General features: G+C 43.3%; 1 protein-coding gene across 18 annotated transcripts in view; it reads right to left on the minus strand.

Annotated features, from left to right (window-relative positions):
- Window positions 1–25,157, minus strand: part of MCTP1 (multiple C2 and transmembrane domain containing 1) — a 476,976-nt gene that overhangs the window by 30,362 nt on the left and 421,457 nt on the right. The window contains exon 19 of one of the 18 annotated variants that reach the window (XM_073344513.1): window positions 18,197–18,245. The exons of the other annotated variants lie outside the window; for them this stretch is intronic. Within the exon in view, the coding sequence (XP_073200614.1) occupies window positions 18,234–18,245 (12 nt within the window). The 3' untranslated portion in view covers window positions 18,197–18,233. Of the gene's footprint in view, window positions 1–18,196; window positions 18,246–25,157 lie in introns of those variants that run through there. 18 annotated transcript variants of the gene reach the window in all.

Genomic DNA, 25,157 nt, shown 5'->3' on the forward strand with positions numbered 1-25,157 from the left:
TGGGGACAGGTAAGGCTAATCTGCCATGAGGAAGGAATCAGGGAACAGAAGGAGACAGCAGACATGGAAAGGAGTAAGTTTAAGGCAGATGGGAATGTTCGGAAGATAAAGCTGAGCCCTTCCCCTGTAGTAAGTGACTGACACAATCTCACAATTCACGTGAAGGTGAAGGATCCACAAAGAGCTGGCAGAAAAATGGGGTGAATTTTCATGAAAAAATCATCCCCTTTGTTTAGTTGGAAAACTTTGAAATTTGACATTTTTGAACTGTTTCAACCATCAGTTTAGAACTATCAGGACCACTGAATCTACAACCTTGCAGTGCAGGCTATCCTGTCACAACATGATGTTAATGTGTAACTATTTTCAGGGTATTTTCTGTATACATTATATCCTTCTCATGCTTCGTCAGAAAAATATACACCTATTTTTCCATCTTCATACAGGGCCCCAATGAATTAAAGTCTGAGTAAAAACTAGTAAGGTCTTTAGGATTTGGAGTACAAGAAGTTACATTAAAATTTTTAAAAAAGCTGCTTACAAGCAAATATTTACACAAACATCTATTTGCTTCTTCAAATAAACAAACATTAAGCCATTATGACTTGCCAAAGCTTTGAGTGTGTGTACACTTATTACATTACAATACAAAACCTTGTAGAAAAACGTGCTAGGTTGTTTTCAGTCACCTTAGTGAATTTGCTTTTGAGAGATGTATAATGAAACTCTCTCAGTTGAAGGGATAATGAATGTGAATGTTTCAGATGGCAGCACAAAAACTACTGCTAGAATTAAATGCAAACTCCACGTGATTAGTGCAGTATTAAGAAAGATAACTGAAAAACACAAATGGCAAAAAGCACATGAAAAGTTAGGTTACTCTTGATAATGTTAACTTGCTACTTATGCAACATTTTGGATCACTGATGATGCTATAATATACTAAAGCAGGGGTTCTCAACCTTTTTCTTTCTGAGGCCCCCCAACATGCTAAATTCCATGGCCCATCTGTACCACAACAACTGTTTTTCTGCATATAAAAGCCAGGGCTGGCGTTAGGGGGTAGCAAGAAGGGCAATTGCCTGAGGCCCCATGCCACAGGGCCCACCACCAAGCTACATTGCTCAGGCTTCACCTTCAGCACCAGGTGACAGGGCTCATGGCCCCGGACTTCAGTCCCATGTGGTGGGGCTTCAGCTTTCTGCCCTGGACCCCAGCGAGTCTAACGCTGACCATGCTTGGAGGACTCCCTGAAACTTGCTCGTGGTCCCCCAGTGATTGAGAACCATGTACTAAAGCAACATTCAGCAACATAAGCAGAAATCCAGTATACTGGAACAGAGTTGGGGGTGTTTATATTTTATTTTCCCAGCTTCCAAAAGAAAATACAAAATACTCTGGTGCCCCATCACCTCTAGCTGCCCACTCTCCTGACCTCTATGACAAGTCCACCATCCCCTTCCCAGAATGCTCCCTGATTACATACTGTAATTTGAACATGGAGATATGGATGTTTGGAGGGTTTCTGAAAGTTGTGAGGACTGATGGGCCTGACAGCAGCAGAAGGAAGGGAAACCAGAGGATTCCTACAGGTTAGGGGTTTGAGTTTATCACACCGGGGACAATTCTGGATTGTTTGGCAGATAAACTGCAAGCATGAGTGAAACACTGGAAGAAGGGGTGAATTAAAATAATTTGGAAGTTGATGAAAGATCTCACATTATACATCCAGTGGGCCTGCAGGCCTTTGCATGCAGTGTCACTTTCAAGGGTGGAAGAAGACCAGTAGAAAGATCTCCAGACCGCTATATGTAATCATGTAATCTAAAAAGTTAAATCCAAATCGTCTCTTTTATTTCTAGAAGTGCCTGTACAATCATACTTTTGCCCAGGATTCCACACGGGGGGAGGGGGGGAGAGATCTGCTCTGAAGGCCTGGGTGGGGATTTGTGGTGTTTCTCAATTATCCTTGACCTTGGCAACTGCCTCTCCCCCTCCACTTCTGCAAGGTTGCCTTCCCTGTGCAACTGAGGGAATAAAGCAGTACACAAACTGTAACAAGATGCAGTATTTCTGCAAAGCTTTCTTTATTAAAATCCCCATGGATTTTGCCAGTGGAGGGGAGGATTGGGCCCCGTTTTTTCCAAAACAGAAAAACCCTGGCTTATTTTAGTGAGACTAAAAGAAAACATCAACAGCCACAGTATGAATTCAATGACAGCTCTCATCTTCAACATTTGGCAGGCAGTTTTTGTATTATTTATTGTCTAGTAAATAAAGTTTAAATGTTTTTCAGCCTTGGTTGCAAACTATCTACCCGTTTGCAGTCCAACAACAGCAGGGAATAAAAGCTGTCATCATCTAATGTCTTTTTTCTCCTCGGTGTGCCTCTTTTCCATAGATTTCATTATTACTACTGGATCTGCACACGTTGTCATATCTAGGGCACAGCAGTACTAAGTAAACAGGGAGGAGAGATGTGAAATTTTTATCATCATTGAAACAACTGGTTGGGAGGATATACTGTATTCAACCTTTCCCAAAGAAAACAAAATCAGGAAGAGAGCAGGTGCTGTTCCTCCAGAATATGATCTGCACTTCCCTAGTCTGACAGTTTGAGATTAAATGCACAAACACCTCTGAGATGTTTATACTTCACTGCAAAATGATTAGGAACAGACTGCTGAAAGCAACCCGATCAGGATTAAAATAGCTTTTTTAAAGGGCCAGATTTATGTTTGTTTTGTTTGTTAATTAGATGTTTATTTTATAATATATAGAACAGTTCTAAATTGATTGCTGTTGAAAATGTGTTGATTATTCCTTGTTGTAACAGGATGACTTGTCCCTTTAAGCACTCGAGGCCTGGGGTAAGCCAACCTTAGTAACTAAGTAGGCACATATGAATGGGATCAGGTTTTTCCCTTATAAGAGCAGTAGAAAGCTTCAGCCAGTGAGGAATGGGGGGTGAGGGGGGTGCTTTGGGAGAGAACCAGAAGAAGCTGTGGTAGAAACTTCGGAAGAGCTACAGTGAGTAGGGAACTCTAAATTGCGGGTAAGGTATGGGCCTGGAAATCAGAGAGCTAGTGATGGCTGAGGGCCAGGGAGAGTGGACTCCACATGAGTAGAAAAAGATCCCAGTCAGGAAGCACTGTGAGCCTGCCAAAGCAGGGAAGAGCTGCAAAGAGCAGACTTGGAGGGAAGAAGAGAAGCCCCAGGACTTTGGTGTTTTATGCCAATAAATTAGATCCTTGGGAAAGGAGCATTATTGATCAAAAAAGCCTGTGTATGGTTTATTTAAGGAAGTCCATTATGGGGGCAACTGAGGGAAGGCTGCTGCAGAGCAGCCCCGGGACACAAGGGGGTACTGGGGAGATAGCCTGCCCTACAACACTCATTCAGTATGTTGGGGGCACAATTGTGAGCCAGGAGGTGGTGCTGGAAGATTTGATGGTTAGAAATATTGATAGCTGGGTATCTGATGAGTGAGAATCTTTTGGTGGTTTGCTATGCAAAGAACGTGCAAGACAAGCAAGTGCTAATGAGAAACCTGCAGTTGTAGCATACAACTTGACCAGTAACAGGGCAGTGTAGGACAGAGTTCCTGTGTCTGAGAGTCATTCTGGCCAATTTCAGCCAATGGGACTTTTCCCATTGACTTCAATGGAGCCAGGATTTCATTCTACATTTAGATTAACAGAAAAGGGCTTAAATCCAGTACCTCTATGGTTACATCTACACAGAAAACAATAACAACAACAAGACAGCAAGTCTCAGAGCCAAGGCAACTGACTCAGGCTTGTGGGGCTCTTGGTATGGGGCTAAAAATAGCAGTATAAACTTTCCTGCTCAGGGTGGAGCCCAGGCTCCGAAACCCGGGGATGGTTGCAGAGCCTAGGCTCCCACCTTTTTCAGGAATGTCTACGCTGCTATTTTGAGCCCTGTATAGCACAAGCCCAACTCAGTTGATCCAAGGCTCTGAGACTTGCTGTCATGGGCTTTTTTGTTTGGGGTTTTTTTGGTTTTTTTTTTTTTTTTGCAGTATAGATGTATCCTGTGGAAGCTCTCTTTGAAATGCTTCTATGTGTAGGGCTATTAGGCAGTCTCAATGTATGGAGGACAAGATGGTGCAAAGAAAAGAGGGTTAAATTCATTAGGACATGGGGAAACTTTTTCCTTACTAAAATCAGTTAGTATATCAAAGGATGGAAGGTAGCAAAAGTACCTAGTCTTTAAAAAAAAAATCAATTAAGTGGTCCTTGGAATTACAGCTCAATAAACATTACATCAAAACCTGGTAAACTAGATGAAACAATTAAATACAGAATTATAAAAAACCTTGATGGGCATGATAGATTAGGGACAAATAGTATGATTTTAAAGGAAAACTGATGGTCAAATTTACTGCAGTGCTTACAGTGTAAAGAAAAGAATGGAGAAAGGAAAAACAATCGACAATTTATTTGGCCTTTTAAAAAGCCTTTCATATAGTCCCTGACAAACGGGTATTAAAGTAACTAAGGAGTCAGGAGTGAGAAGTAAAATACTTACTTGTATTGGAAACTGGCTAAGATACAAAAAGAGAGTAGGAATATGTGGTCAATTTCTAACATTTCATAAGGTTAACAATAGAGTGCCACAAGATTCTCTATAACTAATTGTTATTAATACATTTATTAATATGCTGGAAAAGAAATGAAGATTGAGGTAGCAAAATTTGCAGATGACAGAATTATTTAAGCTAGTCAATACCAGAGAACACTCTGAGGGACCTAACAAATCTAAACGAATGGGCAGCACAGTGGCAGATTAATTTCATTGTTGACAAAACAAATTATAATCAGGTATTACTATAATATTAGATAAATCAATTATATGCCCTCATCTGGAATACTGTGTTCAAGTTCATCTTTAAAAAGGGCAGAAACAGAAAGGGTGCAGACACAGGCAATGGAAATGATTAAAAAGCATGGAGGAGAGACGGAAAAAAGACAGTTACCTTTTCCGTAACTGGTGTTCTTCTGGATGTGTTGCTCATGTCCATTCCATATTAGGTGTGTGTGCTCGCCACATGCGCGGGTGCCAGAAGTTTTTCCCTCAGCAGTATCCATAGGGTACTAGCTCTAGCATTCCCTGGAGTGGCGCTGCCAGCTCCCCGAACTCTGTTCCTTCTTGCTGGAAATGCTGACAATGGGGGAGGAGGACAGATCATGGAATGGACTTAAGCAACACATCTCAAAGAACAGCAGTTATGAAAAAAGTAATGGTCTTTTCTTCTTCGAGTGCTTTCTCATGTCCATTCCGTATTCGGTGACTCCAAAGCAGTACCCCTGGAGGTGAGTAGGAGTTCACAAACGTGTAGATTGCAACACGGCTTTGCAGAACCCAGTGTCGTCCCTGGCCTGCTGAATGATGTCATAATGAGTAGTAAACGTGTTTACAGAGGACCACGTTGTGGCTCTACAGATGTCCTGGATAGGAACGTGCGCCAGTAAGGCCGCTGAAGACACCTGAGCTCTCATTGAGAGGGTTCTGACAATCGGCGACAACAGAACCTCCACTACGTCATAACAGGTTCTTACGCACGAGGTAATCCAATTGGAAATCCTCTGCGAGGACACCGGGTGACCCTTCATCCTATCCGCTGTAGCGATGAAGAGTTGAGTTGATTTACAGAAAGGCTTGGTAAGTTCTAAGTAAAAAGCCAAGGCCCTCTGGACGTCCAGGGCACGAAGACGCCTCTCTTTACTGGTCTTGTGTGGTTTGGGACAGAACTCCGAGAGGAAGATGTCCTGGTTCATATGGAAGGTGGAGACCACCTTTGGCAGGAAGGCTGGGTGGGGCTGCAACTGAATCTTATCTTTGTAGAAGACTCTGTACAATGGTTCTGAGGTCAAGGCTTTAATTTCTGAGACCAATCTCACTGACATCACTGCCACCAGGAACGTGACGTTCCATTACAAATGGGAAAGGGAGCAGGACCCCAGCGGTTCAAAGGGTGGGCCAGTGACCTTAGAGAGGACCAAGTTAAGATCCCACTATCCCATCTTGCAGCCATCTCCGCTTTTCACCTGCCGATCCAAATATAGACAGTGTTCTCACATGACATGACGGTCAGATTCTTGAGAGGGCTGGGGAGACTCTTCCCACAGGTGTCGGCTCCCGTCCCTGGGGAGAAGAGTCTACCCAGCCCTCTCAAGAATCTGACCGTCATGTCATGTGAGAACACTGTCTGTATTTGGATCGGCAGGTGAAAAGCGGAGATGGCTGCAAGATGCACTATAATGGAAAAGTGTGCCAGGCCCTGGTTCCTCAAATGGATCAGGCAGTCGAGGACAGCCCGTATGGAGGAACGCAAGGGAGAGATGCCTCATTCAGATGCCCAGTGGGAAAACCTTGTCCACTTGGCCAGGTAAGTCAGTCTAGTTGAGGGCTTCTACTTTCCAGGAGGACCTGTTGGACTCCTGAACAGATCCATGCTGAGAGGTGGAAGGACCCAAAGTTTGGGGTGTAAGAGCCGACCATGGTCCTGTGATAGCAGGTCCAGTCGGTTGGACAGGGGCCAGGGAGGGGCCAACAGGCTCATGAGAGTGCTGAACCAGTGCTAGCGAGGCCACGTCGGGGGCAGAGGGGATCATGATAACCTGTGCCTGGTCTCTCTTGATCTTTGCCAGGGCCCTGCTGCTGAGTGGAATCAAAGGGAAAGCATACATCAGGCTCCCTGAACTCGACAGGAGGAAGGCATTGGAAAGGGAGTCCTTGCTCAGACCCTGTCGAGAATAAAACCTGTGGCATTTCCTGTTCTGTCTGGTAGCAGGTTAACTTGGGAGTTCCCCACCTTCGGAAGATCATGCAGGCTATCTCTGGATGGAGCGACCACATGTGATGAGAGGGGAAGTCCCTGCTGAGCTGGTCTGCCAGTGTATTCCTGATGCCGGGAAGGTGACAAGCTTCCAGGTGGATTTCGTGGCTGACGGAGGAGTCCCATAGACGGAGCACCTCCTGACAGAGAACCGATGAGCATGCCCCCCCTTTGCCAGTTGATGTAGAATGTCGAGGCTGTGTTGTCCATCAGGACTTGTACTACCTTGCCCAACAGGTGGGGCAAGATGACTCCACATGCCAGCCAGACTGCTTGGAACTCCTTGACGTTTATATGCAACCATGCTTTGTCCCGGAACCACATGCCCTGAGTCTGGAGGACGCCGATATGCACCCCCCAGCTGAGGTCCAAGGCGTCCAACACCAACTCAATGGAGGGGGCAGGGTTGTTGAACGGAACTCCTTCAAGGACTATTCTGCGGTTGGTCCACCACTGCAGCGAGGCAAGTATCGATCTTTGATAACTATCTTTTCCAGGGGGTCTCAGAACTGGGAATAGACTGCCGCCATCCACTGTTGCAGAGGCTGCATCCAGAGCCTGGCATGGCAGACCACCTAAGTGCACGCTGCCATGTGGCCCAGCAGGTGCAGGCAGACCCTGGCAGTAGTCAAAGGAAATGCGGAGACTTCCGTGATGAGTTTCGTCAACGTGTGGAACATTTCCAGTGGCAGGAATGCCCTGGTGCAGGTCGAGTTGAGGACCACTCCGATGAAGTCTGTCCTCTACACTGGCACGAACATTGATTTTGTCATTTACCAAGAGGCCCAGAGTGCAGCACGTAGCTTGAAGCATCACAACATCCCTTTGAACTTTAGACCTGGAGCTGCCCTTGATGAGCCAGTCGTCGAGTATGGGTAGATCTGGATACCTCAGCACCTCAGGTAAGCCGCTACCACTGACATGCACTTGGTACACACTCTCAGTACTGTCACCAGGCCAAATGGGAGGACCATAAACTGGTAGTGGTGGGGCCCCACTGTAAACCAGAGCAAGTGTCAGTGTCCTTGAAAGATCACTATGTGGAAGTATGCATCCTTCAAGTTGAGGGCAGCATACCAGTCTCCCGGATCCAGGGAGGGGATAATAGAAGCCAGAGAGATCATGCGGAACTTTAGCTTCTTTAGGTACTTGTTGAGGTCTTGCAGGTCCAGGATGGGCTGTAGACCACCTTTGGCCTTTAGATTTAAAAAGTACCGGAAATAGAACCCCTTGTTCCTGTACTCGAGAGGAACTTCTTCCTCCACCCCCTAGCTGTAGTAATCGCTTTACCTCCTGCACGAGGAGACTCTCATGAGAAGGATCTCTGAAGGGGGATGGGGAAGGCAGGTGGGAAGTGTGGGGGAGTAGAAAGGAACTGGAGGGTACTGAGGACCCAGCAGTCTGAAGTTATAGCGGTTCACACCAGGAGAAAAGGGGAAAGGCAGTTGGATAAGAAAGATGTATCCAGGGAACAGTCTGATAGGTCACCCTCTGGTGCACCCTCATACATCCGTTTGGCCCCCGCTTATTACAGATCGAGCCTGACTGGGCCGAGAGTGGAGGTGGATGGCTTGAGACGGGGGAAAAGGGGCTGGGGGAGGCAACTGGGCGGGAATGGAGGTGGGTGGCTCGCGGGGGTGGGGAATAAAAAGGGGCAAGGGGTGGGGGCAAAAGGGGCAATGATGTTAAAGCACTGTGGCAGCGCTTTAACATAGTTGCCCCTTTTGCCTCCCCACTTGGTGGCCCTGCCGGCAGGGTCCCTACCAGCAGGGCCGCCAACAGGGGAGGCAAAAGGGGCAGCGATGTGAAAGTGCTGCCGTGGCAGCGCTTTAACGTGGGCTGTATAGGGGCCAGTACTGGTTTCTTACTGGTACGCAGTACCGGCCCGTACTGGCCCACTTTCACACCTGTGGAGAGACCCAGGGTTTTCAGGGTGGTGCGGGAGTCCTTGAGTCCATGCAGCTTGCTGTCTTTTTGGTCTGCAAATAGGGCCCTGCCATTGAAGGGCAGGTCCAGCAATGACTGCTGGGCCTCGGTGGATAAACCAGAGAGGAGCAGCCAAGCGGCTCACTGCATGGAGATAGTGGAAGCCATGGTGTGGGCAGCAGCTTCCGCAGCATCCAACACCACCTGGAGGGCTGCCCTGGCTGCAGTCATGCCCTCATCAAAGATTGCTCGGAACTCCTTCTTGAAGCCTTGGGGAGCAACCCTTCAATGTTGGCCATAACTTGCCACATATTAAAGTCATATTGGCCAAGGAGGACTTGGTTGGTGGTTGCCCACTCTCAGCTGAAGCCTAAAAGGCAAATAAACCTTATGTCCAAAGATATCCAGCCACCTCGAATCTTTATTTTTGGGGGTGGCCCCGGCTTGTCCTTGCTTCTCCTGGTGGTTAACTGCCTCAGCCACAAGGGAATTAGGGGCTGGGTGGGAGTATAAATACTTGTGCCCTTTGGTCGGCACGAAGTACTTGCTCTTCCAATTCCTCTGCCTGAAGCCCCTGGCTAGAAGCGACCCTCTTCAAAAGTTCCTGGTGCCCTTCGGCGTCATCCAGAGGAACTGGGCGAGGGGGCCCCATTATATCCTTGTCCAGCGACAATGAGGATGATGTTGGCACCGTGGGAACTTCCACGTCCATTGGTGGTCCAGCAGCTTGCTCCCCTGGGTCCTCCTGGACCTGTGGGGTCTTACTGCCCTGAAGCCTCGAGCACTGGAGGGGGACGGCATACCGAGGCTGCTGGCCTCTCTGAGGCTCCTGACACCAATTGGGCAGCCTGGGAAGGTTTGGTGAACCCCCAAGGTTTCCATGGATACCATGGCACCGGCCACTGCACTAGGGGCCATGGGACACGTTTCGGTGCGGATAACGTAGTCGGCACCACCGGTACTGGGGCTTGTCCCACACGCAGGAAACCTCATTCTGAGCCAGAGCTACCAGCAGAGCAGTCGGTACTAGGCGACCAGGATTGGGCTGAGCGGTGGCTCTTGTCCACCTGGTGCCGGACGCTGCATCCCGAAGTTAACCTGTCCGAGCGAGACTGTCTTGGTCGGGCTCTTGGAGACTGATGGCGTTCAGCGGATCTACGTCGGATTCCCAGCGATCTACACCTCACGCTTCTCGACCGATACCGGGACGTCGAACAGCACCAGGAGCTACTATGGGCCAGTTGCTGGGAGGATCATCCTGAGTAGGGTGACCTCCTTCTTGGAGACAGGTGATGATGGCCCAGCGATCGGCAGTCTCTGGTGTCCAATCGGTCCTGGGATCAGTACTGGGCCCTTGGAGACGGGAGGGGCCGGTCCTGGAGTTCTTGCCAGGTGGCATGTGCCTCAGAGGGTCTGTGCCAATCTACCGGCGAGGTACACCTCCAGTCCCTCAATTGGTGCCCCCAGTGTGGGGATCAAAGAGGGCTCCATTAAGTCTACCTGTCCAGGCCCGAGGAGGGACAGCTTTGAACAGGCGAACACTGGTGGGACATCCCTCTCGACAGGGATCAGTACCGCTGAGGTTGGGACACACCCATAAGTCCCTACGTGGATTTTCCCTGAGACTGGGTTCCGGCAGGAGCCGGTGCGAGGAGCACTAGGAGCATCAGGATCTCTTGAGCTGCTGGAAGAGCTTTGGGCATTGACAGCACCTGAAGCTGGCTAGAGCTTCTACCGCTATCTGGGGTCACATGCAAAGCGTGAGATGGGCTGCACCACTCGACTTGAGCCCGACTTCCTGAAGGGGGTCTTGAGCTGCCCAGCCCTCTCCTGTTCCTTACAGGAGGTAGGAGATCTTCCCCTCACAGTCTTTTTCGGCTTCTTCCCCAGAGACATGGAGGCGGACTGTTGCTGGCTTGTGGACGTGCACGGAGGCCAAAGTGCTCAGTGCAGTTGGACCGCTGCTCTCATGCCGGAATGAGTGCCAACGCCATTAGGAGCACTTTCAGATGGATATCACACTCCTTCTTTGTCCTAGGTTTAAAGGACTTGCAGATACGGCACTTGTCACTTATGTGCCCTTCACCTAAGCACCTTAGGCAGCTGGTATGTGGATTGCTGAAGGGCATAAGCCATTTGCAGCAATCACAGGGTTTAAAGCCAGGGGAGGCATGCCCCATCCCCCCGCTGAGTCCCGTTTGGGACTAACTAAGAGTTTGAGTACTACTACTAAGGGTAACTAAGAAACTACTAACTATATACAACTATATTACAGGTTTTCAAAGTTCACAGGAACAGAAAATGAAACAATGCTAGCCAAAGCAGCAGATGTTCCAGCACCATCACTGGCAGCAAGAAGGAACTTGGGGGATGGCAGCTGGCAGCGCCCCTTATACCGCGCCATGTGGGCGCCACTCCACGGGGTGCCAGAGCGGTCCCCTACGGATACTGCTGAGGGAAAAACTTCTGGCACCAGTGCATGAGGCATTTTAGTTTAGAGAAGTGATGAATAAAGGACACAATCAAGAAATACAAAATAATGAATGGTTTAGTGAAAGTAAACTGGGCACTCCTAATTACTCGGAAAATACAGTAAAAAGAAACTCTCAATGAAACTGAAAGCTGATAAAAGACATTTTTCCACACAATGCGTAATTAACCAGTGGAACTCACTGTTAAGGTAGCTGAGGCCAAGAACTTAGTAAGATTCAAAAAATTATTAGATATTTATATTAGTAAATGAGAACATTCACTGCTGAATTAGATATTCTTTTTACCAGAATGGTTACAAACCCATATGCTTCCTAAAATAAACACTGACTGACAGAAGTTGGCAAAATATACTCACTTTTGGAAGGTTATTCCCTGACTGTCTGAGTACAGCTTTTCTCTAGAGAAGGTTAAAGTATCTAATACTGACCACGGACATAGACAGGATACTGGACTAGACAGACCACTAATCTTGTCCAGCATGACAATTCCTATGCTTTTAAGTGCGAAACATGTTGTTCTTCTGAAATGGCAGAAAACTTTATGACCAAATTTGCAAGTATTTTTTCCTCCATGGTAGAAATTGTTTCTGCTTATTTACTTATTTACTTTAAGGAACTTTTTCACAGTCTAAATTATATTTTCTCAAATTCACATCTTGACATATCCATGTGAACTGTGCGTTCTCGTTCCCTGTCATGATTAGGGCCACAAAAAGGTTTTGGATGATTAAAAAAAATTACTGCAAAGTAATGATCCAAGAACTTGAATTTTTGGAGCACGTGCTGCATTGAGAGCTTAATCCAGCTACCTGTTCTACTGCCACGAAGGTGGACAATATGCGACAAAATGCCATCTGAATAGCTTGTAGCTTCAGAGAAGTTCATTGGGCTGCGGAGATATTAGACCTCAGCTGACAACCAATTATATTTCTGTGCACTTTACAGACCAAATTTCTGATCAAAGCATCATACCCCAGCCATAGAAATCAGTCCAGGAGTAGCTCTCCTATTTTATAAATAAATTAAAAGAGAAGTTGCATGTCACTTTAGGCAGAGTTGGGAACAGAAGCCAGTCTCTAATATAGGAGACCTAAGCTTAAGCCTTCATCCCTTGACCACACAGCCTTTCAGACTGCCTGAGTTAAATCTAGGTGCTTTGGTTAGGGCTATATCTAACCACAACTATAGCCACACTCCCCTTCCAAAGACAGGAATACAACCCAGGATTCCTGATTGTTAATATGTTACTACAATCTAGCAAACAGATGTTTAGCCAATGTCCAAAATGTGTGTCAAGTCCCCCCTCCAGTGACTAGTCCATAGCGAGGACAACGATGACTCCTGTAGCCCAAGTAGTAGAGCCCTTGTGATGGAATGTGAAAGTCCAGAGTATTCATATCCTGCTGATGACCTCTGTGGGAGAAGCTCGTGGATGCATGTGACAGAACATGTTTTTTTCCAGTTTCCTTCTTAAAATGGTTTAATTCACACAGTGAAAAACCATCTTTTAAAGCAGATTTTATAGTTTTAAAACATTTATTAATGTCCATTATGGTGAAACATGCAACCAAATTCAGGTGTTGCACATTATGTGACAAATTTTGATTGCTAGTGCCAGATGGACAGGATTGAAGTTTCACAGATCAGATAATGAAATCGGAACTTTATTAAGACACATTATGTTTATTAATATACGTGTACACATGCACAATACTCTATTCTATGTATAAGTATTCTCTTTCAAGCTAGTTAAAATTTCCACATTTTTGAAGTCTGACCACTGTGTGCGTGCGTGTGTGTGTACGAGTCAGCGTTTTTCAATGAGATTTCAGAAAGTGGCATTTTATCTTTTTTTCCCCTTTTTTTTTCTTGAGTTCACTCTTCTATAATGTATACATCTCTTATATGCATGATGATTTACATGGTTAATTCATTACAATTTCTCAGCATATGTATAGCACTACTCTCTTTAGCCTCTTTCTGTTACAGCTATCAATAGGATACCACATTTATTTTCTTTTCAAAACACTATATAAATTGTTATTGTTTATTAAATTAGGTTTCTCAGTCTTTCAGGAAGGGAAAGTTAATTGAAATGCTGTATGAATTTATCCTATTCCTTGTAACTGATTACTTTTGAGGGTTTTTCTTTCATTTCCTACGGTTTTTCTTTTCTCATTAAAATGTTTCATCTAACATTCAGAAATACAAATGAAAAGAGTCAGATTCTGAAATTCCACTCTCTCACTGCTTCCTGAGTGAACCACAAACAAAGTCAAAATTTCCTCTTCAAATTACAAACTATGCTTTTACAAAAGCATAAAACCATTTCCTTAAACCAGCTATGAAGAACCATGTCTTATTTCCTGCAGGAATCTACCCAAAGGTTCCTGCAGATGACTGCACTCTGATTGACAAAAATTCTGTAGCTCCAATTTCCTTTCTTCTATTCCAATTGTAAATTCCAGCTTAGATAAGTTACAGAAACTTTCTGCTTGACACAATACTGGCAATACAAGGGTGATCTTGAGAAGCAAGTAAGTGCCACCGGGTCACCAAACCTGATCAAATTATTATTTATTTAAACAAAACAACATATACATGCCCTGACTGCTTCACTACAGAAATACACAATACAAAAGATAATTTTAAAAGCATTAATGTAGGTATTACGGGACACACTCTGTCCCGTCCCCTAATGTCCCAGAAACCTTACAGACTCTGTCCAACAAGTGGTAATTTCATGTGAGTGTATTTATATCCCCATCACCAGTAGTCTCATGCCACAAAGTATTTCCAGTGTTTCTTGCCCTTTAGCCATTTCCCTTTGGCCAGGGAGGAATAGATATCTCCCTTTCTTGAGCTCTCAGAGCATACAAGGCACAGCTAGCCCAAGTCCTCCCACATTGTTTCTTTTATACACCTCTTATTGTGTTTTACCCTCAGCTGATGGCTAACTGGTTCATCAGCCCTCCCAGTCGGATCAGCCAATTCGCTGTATATTGCCCAATCAGCCGTCTCCAGGGGAACTGATTGGTGCCTAAGTGATCAGAGTGCTGGCTCACCTGCTAGCTTCTAGCACTTTGTCACAGTGGGTTCTACTGAGAATGATTGGATTATGAACACATTTCCCCATGTTTTGGGGGGGGGGAAACGAAAAACCAAAACACACTATGCATCATGAATGAGATAATATTTTCCCCTTTTTGTTTTGCAGCCAGAAGAGGGATATGTTATTCATCAGGGGGCCGATCCAATTCCTGCTGACTTTAGTGGGAGCTAGATCAGGCCCCAAGAAAACACAATGTTATTAGCAATTACCATGCCAATTATATTTACATTTACAACCAACTGTGCTTTCCTTTCACTGGAAATAAGGGAGAAACTGCATTTTAGCTTTCTTTTACAACTTCTCTTCATCATCGACTATAGCTACTAAACAAACCATGGGAAAGATGCTTTCCACTGCTTGGAGCCCTTCCATGCCACCTGAGAGGTGCGGAGGGGCTGAATCCATAACACAGCAGCATAGCTGAGAGGTCCTCCAGGAGAATTCTTAGCTGATGTAAAGCAGGCACAGCAGTCTCTTCTACCTCTCACCTCTGACACAGACTTATTTTGACTTAAGGATACGGAGGGGGTGAATTTCATTCTAAATGAATAAGCCTCACAACTCCTCTGTGAGACAGAGTCAGAGTTTAAGGCTAGAGGGGACCACCAGATCTATCTACCATATATAGATAGATATGGCAAGCATTATTTCTTTTTACAGATAGGAAACTGGGGATAAGAGATTTAATGACTTGCCCAAAGTCACTGACACAGCCAGGAGCAGTACCCAAGATTCCTGACTCTTAGGCCTGGTCTACACTGGGAGGCGAGGGGGATTGATCTAAGTTATGCAACTTCAGCCATGTGAATAACGTAGCTTAAGCCGAAGTACTTAGATCTACTTACCGCAGTGTCTTCACCGCCTGCGCCTCTCACTCAGGTGGAGTACCAGAGTCAACAGGAGAGCGCTCGGCGGTCTGTTTATCACGTCTTCACTAGACGTGATAAATCAACCCCTGCTGGATCAGTCGCTCCGGAGGGTAAGTGTAGACATGCCCTTAGCCCCATCTCCTAACCATTAGGCCATGTTCCCCCACCCCCACTCCTACCCCTTTGAAATTTGCCACTTCCTGCTTTGAAACAGATTACACTTTATTAAGATTCATTAAGAACAAAAACAATTTAAAAGACAAATTCCTCCAATTCATGACAAGAAGAATACAATCAGAGCATCCTCACTCCATTTCTATGTTAAAATTCCCCCCCACCCCCGACACAATAATCTCCATGTTACATGGATGAATGTGAACACCTGGCCAGAGTAACAGCCAAATATTAAAAGCACCTGAAGAATTTTTTTTTTTTTAAGGTGCAAGGATTTCCTTGGTGGTTTGTTTTTTATTTTGTTTTGAGATTTGTGAGTTTGTTTTGTTTTTTCTGATGAGGGAGCTTCAAAAAAATTAGTGCAAAGGCCAGTGTTCCTGCTTCAAAGTGAAATGAGGATGGCAAAAATTGCTCCTTCCCATTCAGAAATAACGAATTTCACCTTCACAAGGCATCAAAGCTTATGGGGAACTTCATGGTGCTCTTGAGCTTGTATCTTCTGCACAGTATCCCATTATACTGCCACAGCCAAATCACTGAATCAGCCCAGCAATTTTATTGTTGCATATTGATGTTAATGGTTTTGATTCCTGTGCGAAAGAAAATATTACTATATGTCTGTGGGGGGAATTCAATAGCAAGACTTATTCAAAACACTGGAGCAAAGACTACAGAAGTATCAAGTGTGCAGAGCATTTCTCCCAAGTACCTGTAAGCAACTGGGAAATACCCCCATTGTATTATGCTAATGTAAGGTGAATCTAAGAAAGTTCCCTTGGCAACCAGAGATGGCAAGTCCTGATTGGATGCAGTTCAAGTGTTTTGTTTGAAATCGCTCCTCACTGCAGGGAGGATTATTATTATTATTATTAAGAGGTGTTTGTTCTGAGAGAGAGAGAGAGAGAGAGAGACTGACTCTGGGATTTTTCTCTCTCTCCTGACTATGCCAGGAATGGGATTCTGGGTAGACCTAGGTAGCCCCAGAGGCTTAGCCTAGCTTGAGTACTGAATCAGGGGACGGGAAAGAAAAACAGCTAGCTAGATCAAAGAAGGTGGGTGAAGGAAGTGAAAGGATGTCAGAGATTAAGTTAGCAAGTATCTTTAAACAGGCTAACTGATGATTAGGAGGAGCCATTAGCTGAAGAATTAGAGTTACAGGGGTAACTGTGCCCACAAAGCCAAAGTGAAGCAAGAAGCTGAATTTATTGCTGACTGGTGGTCATTATTAATACTTTCTTTGTATACATAGCCTTTATGCCTCTCACCAAGTTATTACTAATATTTATAATTTGTATTAAAGCAATGGCTCGAGGCCCCTTTCAGGATTCAACTACCATTATGCTAAGCACTCTACATGCAGACTAACAAGATAGTTCCTGCTCCAAAGGATTTAAAATCTACACAATCTAACCCTAGTGGCTATTATTCAGCAAGCTTTTCTGTATGTGTTCATGTCTTTCCAAGTTCATATTTTCCACCTATGCACCATAAAATTATATGACCAAATCCACCCTGGGTTATCATTCCAAAGTTGTTTGTTTGTTTTTGACTCTCACACAAGTTATGGAAAGAAACAAAAGAATGGAGCTATGGAATTTTAATATAAAAACAGAATGATTTGTTTGGAATTATTTTTAGGAAGCAGTATATTTTACTTTATTTACACATTTAGTTTGCCTTATTGCTACTATGAACATTTTTTAAAAAGGTAAATCATTTCTAAGCCATGATTTAATGGTTTAAAGAGAAAGAAATTTAAATCTATGAAATGACAGTGATGACTTATTATTGCAAATTATAGTTTTTAGTACAGGTAATTTAGCATATCAAATCACAATTCTAATTTCCTTCGACAGAGCAAAAGCAAGAAAGATTGTACTTGAGAGAAGAAGGGGGCAGAAGGAAACCAAAAGACCCATACACATATAAGTAGGACTTCTGATTTTAGGTTTTAACTGATACACTGATAAAACACCCCCAACACAGAAAAAAATGGCTACTTGTATCTAAGGGTTTATCGACACAGAGTAATGTGGACTACAGGACTGTAATTTCTAAAGTGCATTAACATTTTGTACATTAATTAGTCCTCGTAGACCCTGCTGGTGTGTACTAACGGTTCCCTAATGCGCTTCACTGTAGTGCTGGTCCAAACAGTATGTTAAAGCACACTAAAGCACATTACAAAGAGATTACTCTAATACAAACTAAATAAGTAATGCATATATTATAGTACATAGAAAGGGAAAGCAACAAACGCTCCAATTTTTAGACAACTACATAAACCTCAAAAATTGTTAAAAATTATTATTTTCATTTTGGGGAGTAAACACTGAAAAATAGAAGCCATACTTAAGTCCTTGAAAGTACTAATAAAAAGTAACCTGCCTACTATAGCCTGTACTTTATAAACATGTGGGGTCTACAGGTATTATCCTCTGAAGCACAGTTGTCTTTCTGGGCTTTTGTTAGGATATAATTCTGGATAACATCAACCTACGAACATAGTGCCTAGAAGAAATATATAAAGTATCCATGGTATTGGCATCTCTAAAAGGAAAGAATGAGACTAAGAATGTCAAGGTAGAGGAAGTGAGTTTGAATGGCATGTGTCCTTGAGTATGCTCAACAATGAATGAGGAAAAGAGGGCAAAGAAGGATATTACAAGAATATAATTGTAACAATCTTTCCCCCTGTTTAGTTTCATCCTTGAGAAAATACACTACCTTTGATTCCCTGGCAACCATTACAAACCTCTTTCTTGTAAATGGCCTCTTGACATTTATCCAAACCTCATCTAAGGCAGGACCTATAATTTAGGCACACATGATGGAAGAGACAGATGTTAGAAGTACATGAGGACTTTGATTTTCAGCAGACTAAAGTACTGAAGATGGTAAGCTTTTATATTTCAAGATTCTCTTTTGAAAGTGATTACATTACATTCTCTAGGTATTTTTCAGCTAGGAATCATGAAGACTCATCTCTTCAACCTTCTTTCACCTTGCTGTGAAATTGACAAGAAGTATGGAAACACAGTGTCTTTGGAATGGGGAGATGGATAAAAAAGAAAAAAAATACGAGAATCTGTCAAATTTCCAATCACTGACACTGATTTTTGGAGTGCATTTTGATTTAAAAATAATGGCCAATTGCTCTCAAATGGAAGCCTATGTGGATTGTAAATTGGACTAGTTGATGGACTCATGAGATCATTTTAATGTATGGTAAATCTAATTTCTAGTGAGCATTTTGTAGGCTTTTAAACAAAATAGATGCATTTTATGTCAGAGTCTACACACAGACATTTTAAATAATATGTGCCATATCATGATCTGTGCCCCTTGAGTATCCAGAATCTGGAGGTTCCTCAATATTTCATTCCTTCTAACTCTAAACCTATAGAAGCCTCTTTATGGAGCTGTGTGCGGTCCTGGATCTGAACATGGAGAGAAATAGGGTCAAAAGGATTGTCCTGTGGTTGGCCCTAGATATTTAGCCATTTTTTCCTCTGAAAATTTGTTCAATTTTTTTACTAAGAACAAAAGACAAACTTTAATTACGAGGAAGATTCCCCTTTCACTTTTGAAAACTGGTACTATAATTTGTTTTTCTCCAATCATTCAATACCTTCTCAGTTATCCATGACTTTCCAAAAGAAAATGTCAGTAGTACAGTAAGATTCTTAGATAATGCCATTAATAACCCAAAAGGTATGTCATTCCTAATCATCTTATTTACATATTTGTCCAAATTTTCCCTTACCTAATCTTTAATAACAAATCTTCCTTTCTTTTTGCTTACAATTCCATATGGTTTGCATTAAAACCTTTTTTTAAAAGGGTGGCATGACAGGTTGGACCTGCCTTCTCAGATCCCACCTGATGTACCTGGATTTCACTGAGCCTACCTGCTCCACTAGCCTCAGCTCCCTCTCCCTGTTTTGCTGAATGAGGCTCTCCAGCCTCTGGCAACACACACACACACACGTGCAGCTCCCCTCTGAAAAGTAAATCCAAAATAATATTGTCTTGCGCTGCAGTGAAATCTATACAAAGTAAGCTCATAAATTCACCTCCTTCCTCAATGTGGAGGAAGATATGCACAACTTCTTGCCCCCTCCCCCACTTAGAAATTGCACAAAACTGAGTTTAATTAAAAAAAAAGTTAACAACTATAAAAGGCAGATTAAGTGATTATAAGGGATAACAAAAAGAACAAGGCAGATTATTAAGCAAATAAAACAAAACATGCATACTAAGCTTAAGATCTTAAAGAGACTGGTTTCAAGAATCAGAGGGTAGCTGTGTTAGTCTGTATTGTTAGGATATAGATATTCAGGCCTGTCGGTAAAGGCCTGTACTTTAAGGTGTATTCTTATCACTTGGCTAGTTAGAGGTATAAAAGAAAGAATCAAAATCACTGTCTGCCAGTGTAAGGTCCTTCTCTTACAGTGACAGTCTGAGGCCCTGTGTTCTTAGATTAAGGCCTTTGGCTAAGCAACAGAGGCCATAAGCTGGGAAGTGACCGGTCACATCCTCACATTCCAAACTAGTCACACTGAAATCAGGTGCTATTGGGCTGTTAGGAATACAATCCTGTCCTGATAATGCCTATCACCTCCAGAGAAAGGGAAGTGCCTAGAAGATGTAAAAGGAAACTTAGTTTGATAGCATCCTGTGTGGCAAGAACTCACTTATCAATACTGGGATGTGAAATCCTCACTTCTGTATTGTTTTGTCATTATAGTTCCCACTTTGCTATTGTTTGTCTGTATAATCTCTGTCTGGTTCTGTGATTGTTCCTGTCTGCTGTATAAATAATTTTTCTGGGTGTAAACTAATTAAGGTGGTGGGATATAATTGGTTTCATAATCATGTTACAATATGTTAGGATTGGTTAGTTAAATTTCAGGAAAATGATTGGTTAAGGTATAGCTAAGCCGAACTCAAGTTTTACTATATAGTCTGCAGTCAATCAGGAAGTGAGGGGGTGGGTGTGTGGGTGGGGGAGATGGGAACAGGGAATGGGGAAATTGGAATCATGTTTTGCTAAAGGGGGAAATGGGAACAGGGAATGGGGGTAAGGAAATTGGAATCATGTTTGGCTAAGGGCAGGAATGGGAACAGGGACACAGGTGTAAGGCTGTGGTGTCAGAGCTGGGAAGGAGGATACTAAGGAAGGAAACTGGAATCATGCTTGCTGGAAGTTCACCCCAATAAACATCGAATTGTTTGCACCTTTGGACTTCGGGTATTGTTGCTCTCTGTTCATGCGAGAAGGACCAGGGAAGTAAGTGGGTGAAGGAATAAACCCCCTAACATGTATCCACAAAAACAATGAGTCCGGTGGCACCTTAAAGACTAACAGATTTATTTGGGCATAAGCTTTCACAGATAAAAAACCCACTTCTTCAGATGCATGGAGTGAAAATTACAGATGCAGGCATAAATATATTGGCACACGAAGAGAAGGGAGTTACATTATAAGTGGAGAACCAGTTATATAAGCCTATGTGGATTGTAAATTGTTATATAAGGCCAGTTCAGTCAGGGTGGATGTGGTCCACTCCCAATAACTGAGGAGGTGTCAATACCAATTGCTTTTGTAATGAGCCAGCCACTCCCAGTCCCTATTCAAGCCCAAATTAATGGTGTTAAGTTTGCAAATGAATTGTAGCTCTGCAGTCTCTCTTTGAAATCTGTTTTTGAAGTTTTTTTGTTGAAGGATGGCTACTTTTGAATCTGTTATTAAATGTCCAGGGAGATTGAAGTGTTCTCCTACTGGCTTTTGTATGTTACCATTCCTGATGTCTGATTTGTGTCCATTTATTCTTTTACGTAGAGACTGTCCGGTTTGGCCAACGTACATTGCAGAGGGGCATTGCTCGCACATGATGGCATATATTACATTAGTAGATGTGCATGTGAATGAGCCCCTGATGGTGTGGCTGATGTGGTTGGGTCCTATGATGGTGTTGCTAGAATAGATATGGGGACAGAGTAGGCAACGGGGTTTGTTACAGGGATTGGTTCCTGGGTTAGTGTTTCTGTGGTATGGTGTGTAGCTGCTTGTGAGTATTTGCTTCAGACTGGGGGGCTGTCTGTAAGTGAGGACTGGCCTGCCTCTCAAGGTCTGTGAGAGTGAGGGATTGTTTTCCAGGATAGGTTGTACATTGCTGATGTGCTGGAGAGGTTTTAGCTGAGGGCTGTACGTGATGGCTAGTGGTGTTCTGTTATTTTCCTTGTTGGGCCTGTCCCGTAGTAGGTGACTTCTGGGTACCCGTCTCACTCTGTCAATCTGTTTCCTCACTTCCCCAGGTGGGTATTGTAGTTTTAAGAATGCTTGATAAAGATCTTGTAGATCTTTGTCTCTGTCTGAGGGATTGGAGCAAATGCAGTTGTATCTTAGAGCTTGGCTGTAGACAACAGATTGTGTGATGTGTCCTGGATGGAAGCCGGAGACATGTAGGTAAGTACAACAGTCAGTAGGCTTCTGGTATGGGGTGGTGTTTATGTGACCATCACTTATTTGCACTGTAGTGTCCAGGAAGTCCAGGAAGTAAAGGAGGGGTGCTAGGAGATGAGAGCTGAGGAAGCGTTGTTCTAAGTCAGCCATAAAAATGTTAGCATACTGTGGGACCATGCAGGTACCCATAGCAATTCCACTGACTTGAAGGTATAAGTTGTCCCCAAATATGAAATGGTTGTGGGTGAGGACAAAGTCACAAAGCTCAGCCACTAGGCATGTTGTGGCCTCACCAGGAATATTGTTCCTGACAGCTTGTAATCCATCTTTGTGTGGAATATTCGTGTAAAGAGCTTCTATATCCATGGTGGCCAGGATGGTGTTTTCAGGAAGATCATCAATGCGTTGTCGTTTCCTCAGGAAGTCGGCGGTGTCTCAAAGATAGCTAGGACTGCTGGTAGCGTAGGGTCTGAGGAGAAAGTCCAAATAGCCAGATAATCCTGCTGTAAGAGTCCCAATGCCTGAGATGATTGGGCGTCCAGGATTTCCAGGTTTATGGATCGTGGGTAGCAGACAGAATACCCCTGGTCGGGGCTCTAGGTTTCAAGAAGTAATTTCTCACCCTAAATGTTGTTTTAGGCAAGTTGCAGAGTTTCTGTAGCTTAGAGTTCCAGTTATTTCTCTTTACAGACTAGACTCCTGTCTTAGTCTGGACTCAGTCCTTGCCTTTCCCACTTCTCAGTTCCTTTGTCTCTTCAGGTACTTTCAGTAGTCTTTCTTCTTGGGCAGGAAGGCAAAGGAGAAGAGTCCTGTTTGCCTTACTCCCCAGCCTTAAAGAAGATTTACATATGTAGGAATCTTTTGTTTCCCAGTCTTGACCTCCCCCTCCTTTTAGTGAAAAATTACTAGAAGTCCAAGATGATGTTTAGTACCAGGTGACAGGACCACCTGACCTAGCAGTGTCACAGCTAGGGGACGCCTTTCAGGAAGGAGAGAGATTAGTATCTTCACGGTCTTGTTGTTTCCTCCTAATGACCCATCAAAGCTGATGGCCTGTTGTCTGGTGGGTGTCTCCCAAAATACACACCCAGTTGTAATTGTTACATAGTCAATATTCCTAACTTCAAATACAGAAATGATGCATGCATACAAATTGAATAATCATATTCAGTAAATCATATTCTTTCCGATGATACCTTACAAGACCCACCTTGCATAAAATATATCTCAGTTATGCTATATCCATATCATAAGCATATTTCCATAAAGAATATGGGGTATAACATCACAGGTGCTCAGTACCAGCTATTTTAAAATAATTAATTTTATGCCTCTCCTCATGTATTACTGGACCTAATTTCTCCTTAGCACTTCCCTTTTCTCTGTTTACTTGTTAGAGCCCTTCTTATTCCCCTTAATCCCTTTGGCTAACAAACTCATTCTACTTCTTCGCTACCCTTATCTTTGCCCTAAAAGCCTTAAATGACTGAATAATCTTATTTGGTCAAATTCTTTTCCATTTCAGGTTTGTTTTTACCTCAGTTATTTGTGCAGTCTCTTATGAAGTTACACTGACTGACTCTTATTTTTCACATTCTTTGTTTTCCAGAGGAATTGTGAACTGCTGTACCTCACTTTGCTTTCCTGAAATCTAATATCCTTCATCTGCCGCATTCTGTAAATTTCTTAATTTATTGGACTCAGACAGCTAATTCCACGTTTTTTCATTTTTCTCTCATTCTGAATCAGTTCTCTCAATAAGTAGATCTGGGATGGCTTATTTTCTGATAAAAGTCTCCACATTCTGGTTCATTGTCTCCTACATATCTTAATAATCTCTGAGTTTACATTTTCTCCTGTAGATGTTGTCCAACTTATATCTGGACAGTTGAAATTCCCTACAAGTACACCATCTTGCAGATTATAGAATTTTGAGAGCTGGTCTGGGAATTGTTCATTCTCTCTATATACCTCTCCAGGTGAACTATAGTAAATAACTACATTCATTTTCTTACATTCTTTGTTTTCTTACTTTCCTAAACAATTTCTTCACCATACTACTTTTCAAATGGTCATTTCCAAGAGCTATTAATACTTTTGGCATATGACACCACTCCTTGTCTTTTTATTTATTACGGACTGGAATTATGCCTACCCTCTATATGGGGTGGAGGAGAAGGGGAAGAAAGGGGGAAGAATGAGAGGGGAAATGGCCCCTTCCGCTCTCAACCTTGTGCATCCACATACTGGCTTGGCACAGTTTGGCCCTATTCTTCCTGTATTCATGTACAGGCTTTTGAAAGTTATTATAATGAGAACAAAACATATTAGTAATGTTTAATGTTAAAATGAGAACAAAGGGGAAAAAGTCCAAAGGGTGGGAACCTTCAGAATACATATACACACATACCACCACCTCAAGTAATGTTTCATATAGGCTTAGAAGGACAGTATTAAAGTTTCACTGATACTCCTCGAAATTCAAAGGAAGCATTATTACTATTCTAGTCAAAGTATCTGAAGAGTAAACATCACATCCTGCATTCTTTACCGAGCAAAAATCTTATTGAATTCAATAGGAGTTTTGCTAGGAGGAGGACTGCAGGATTTGGCCCTCAGTGCCTGTAGAGGCAGAAGGGGAGAGAGAGAGAGAGAGAGAGAGAGAGAACAAGAAACTATGCTTATTTCAGTCTTCTGAAGTAGTAAACATGTATTGGATGGGAGGGGGAAAAAAATCAGAATTCAGTGTAGAAACCTCCAGGGTTCAAAAACTACTGTTTCATGCTTAAGAAGAGTTACAATGATCTGATGTGGTTACATAGAACATACATCAGACTTTGTTCCAAAGTCTAAGGAAAGTCCTAGACAATCAGGTCAATCTAATTACCATTTTTACTGTCCCCTACATTTTAATCATGGCATGATTTTAGTAACCAAAATTTCATAAATCACTAATGTTAGAGATTAAGGGCTAGATCCTTGGCTATAGCCAAGATACACTCAAGTCAGCTAAAGCTGGCCAGATAGAAGGAGGTCTGGCCATAGTTTGAGTTACTGACTGAGGTCAAGAAGAAATTGATTGGACAGTTCTAAAGGTTGTCCTTAAGCTCAGAGGATGATAGGACAACTGCTCCAACATGTCATCCTGGCCTTTAGGAGCCAAAGATTTTAAGAGCTTGGGGTTTCTGCTGGTCTCAGTTAGGGAGGCGAGACACAGAATCCTGCAAGATGAGGTTTTCTGAAAAATGGATTT

The sequence above is a fragment of the Lepidochelys kempii genome, chromosome 5 (genome assembly GCF_965140265.1).
Source record: "Lepidochelys kempii isolate rLepKem1 chromosome 5, rLepKem1.hap2, whole genome shotgun sequence".
Classification (NCBI taxonomy): Eukaryota; Metazoa; Chordata; order Testudines; family Cheloniidae; genus Lepidochelys; species Lepidochelys kempii.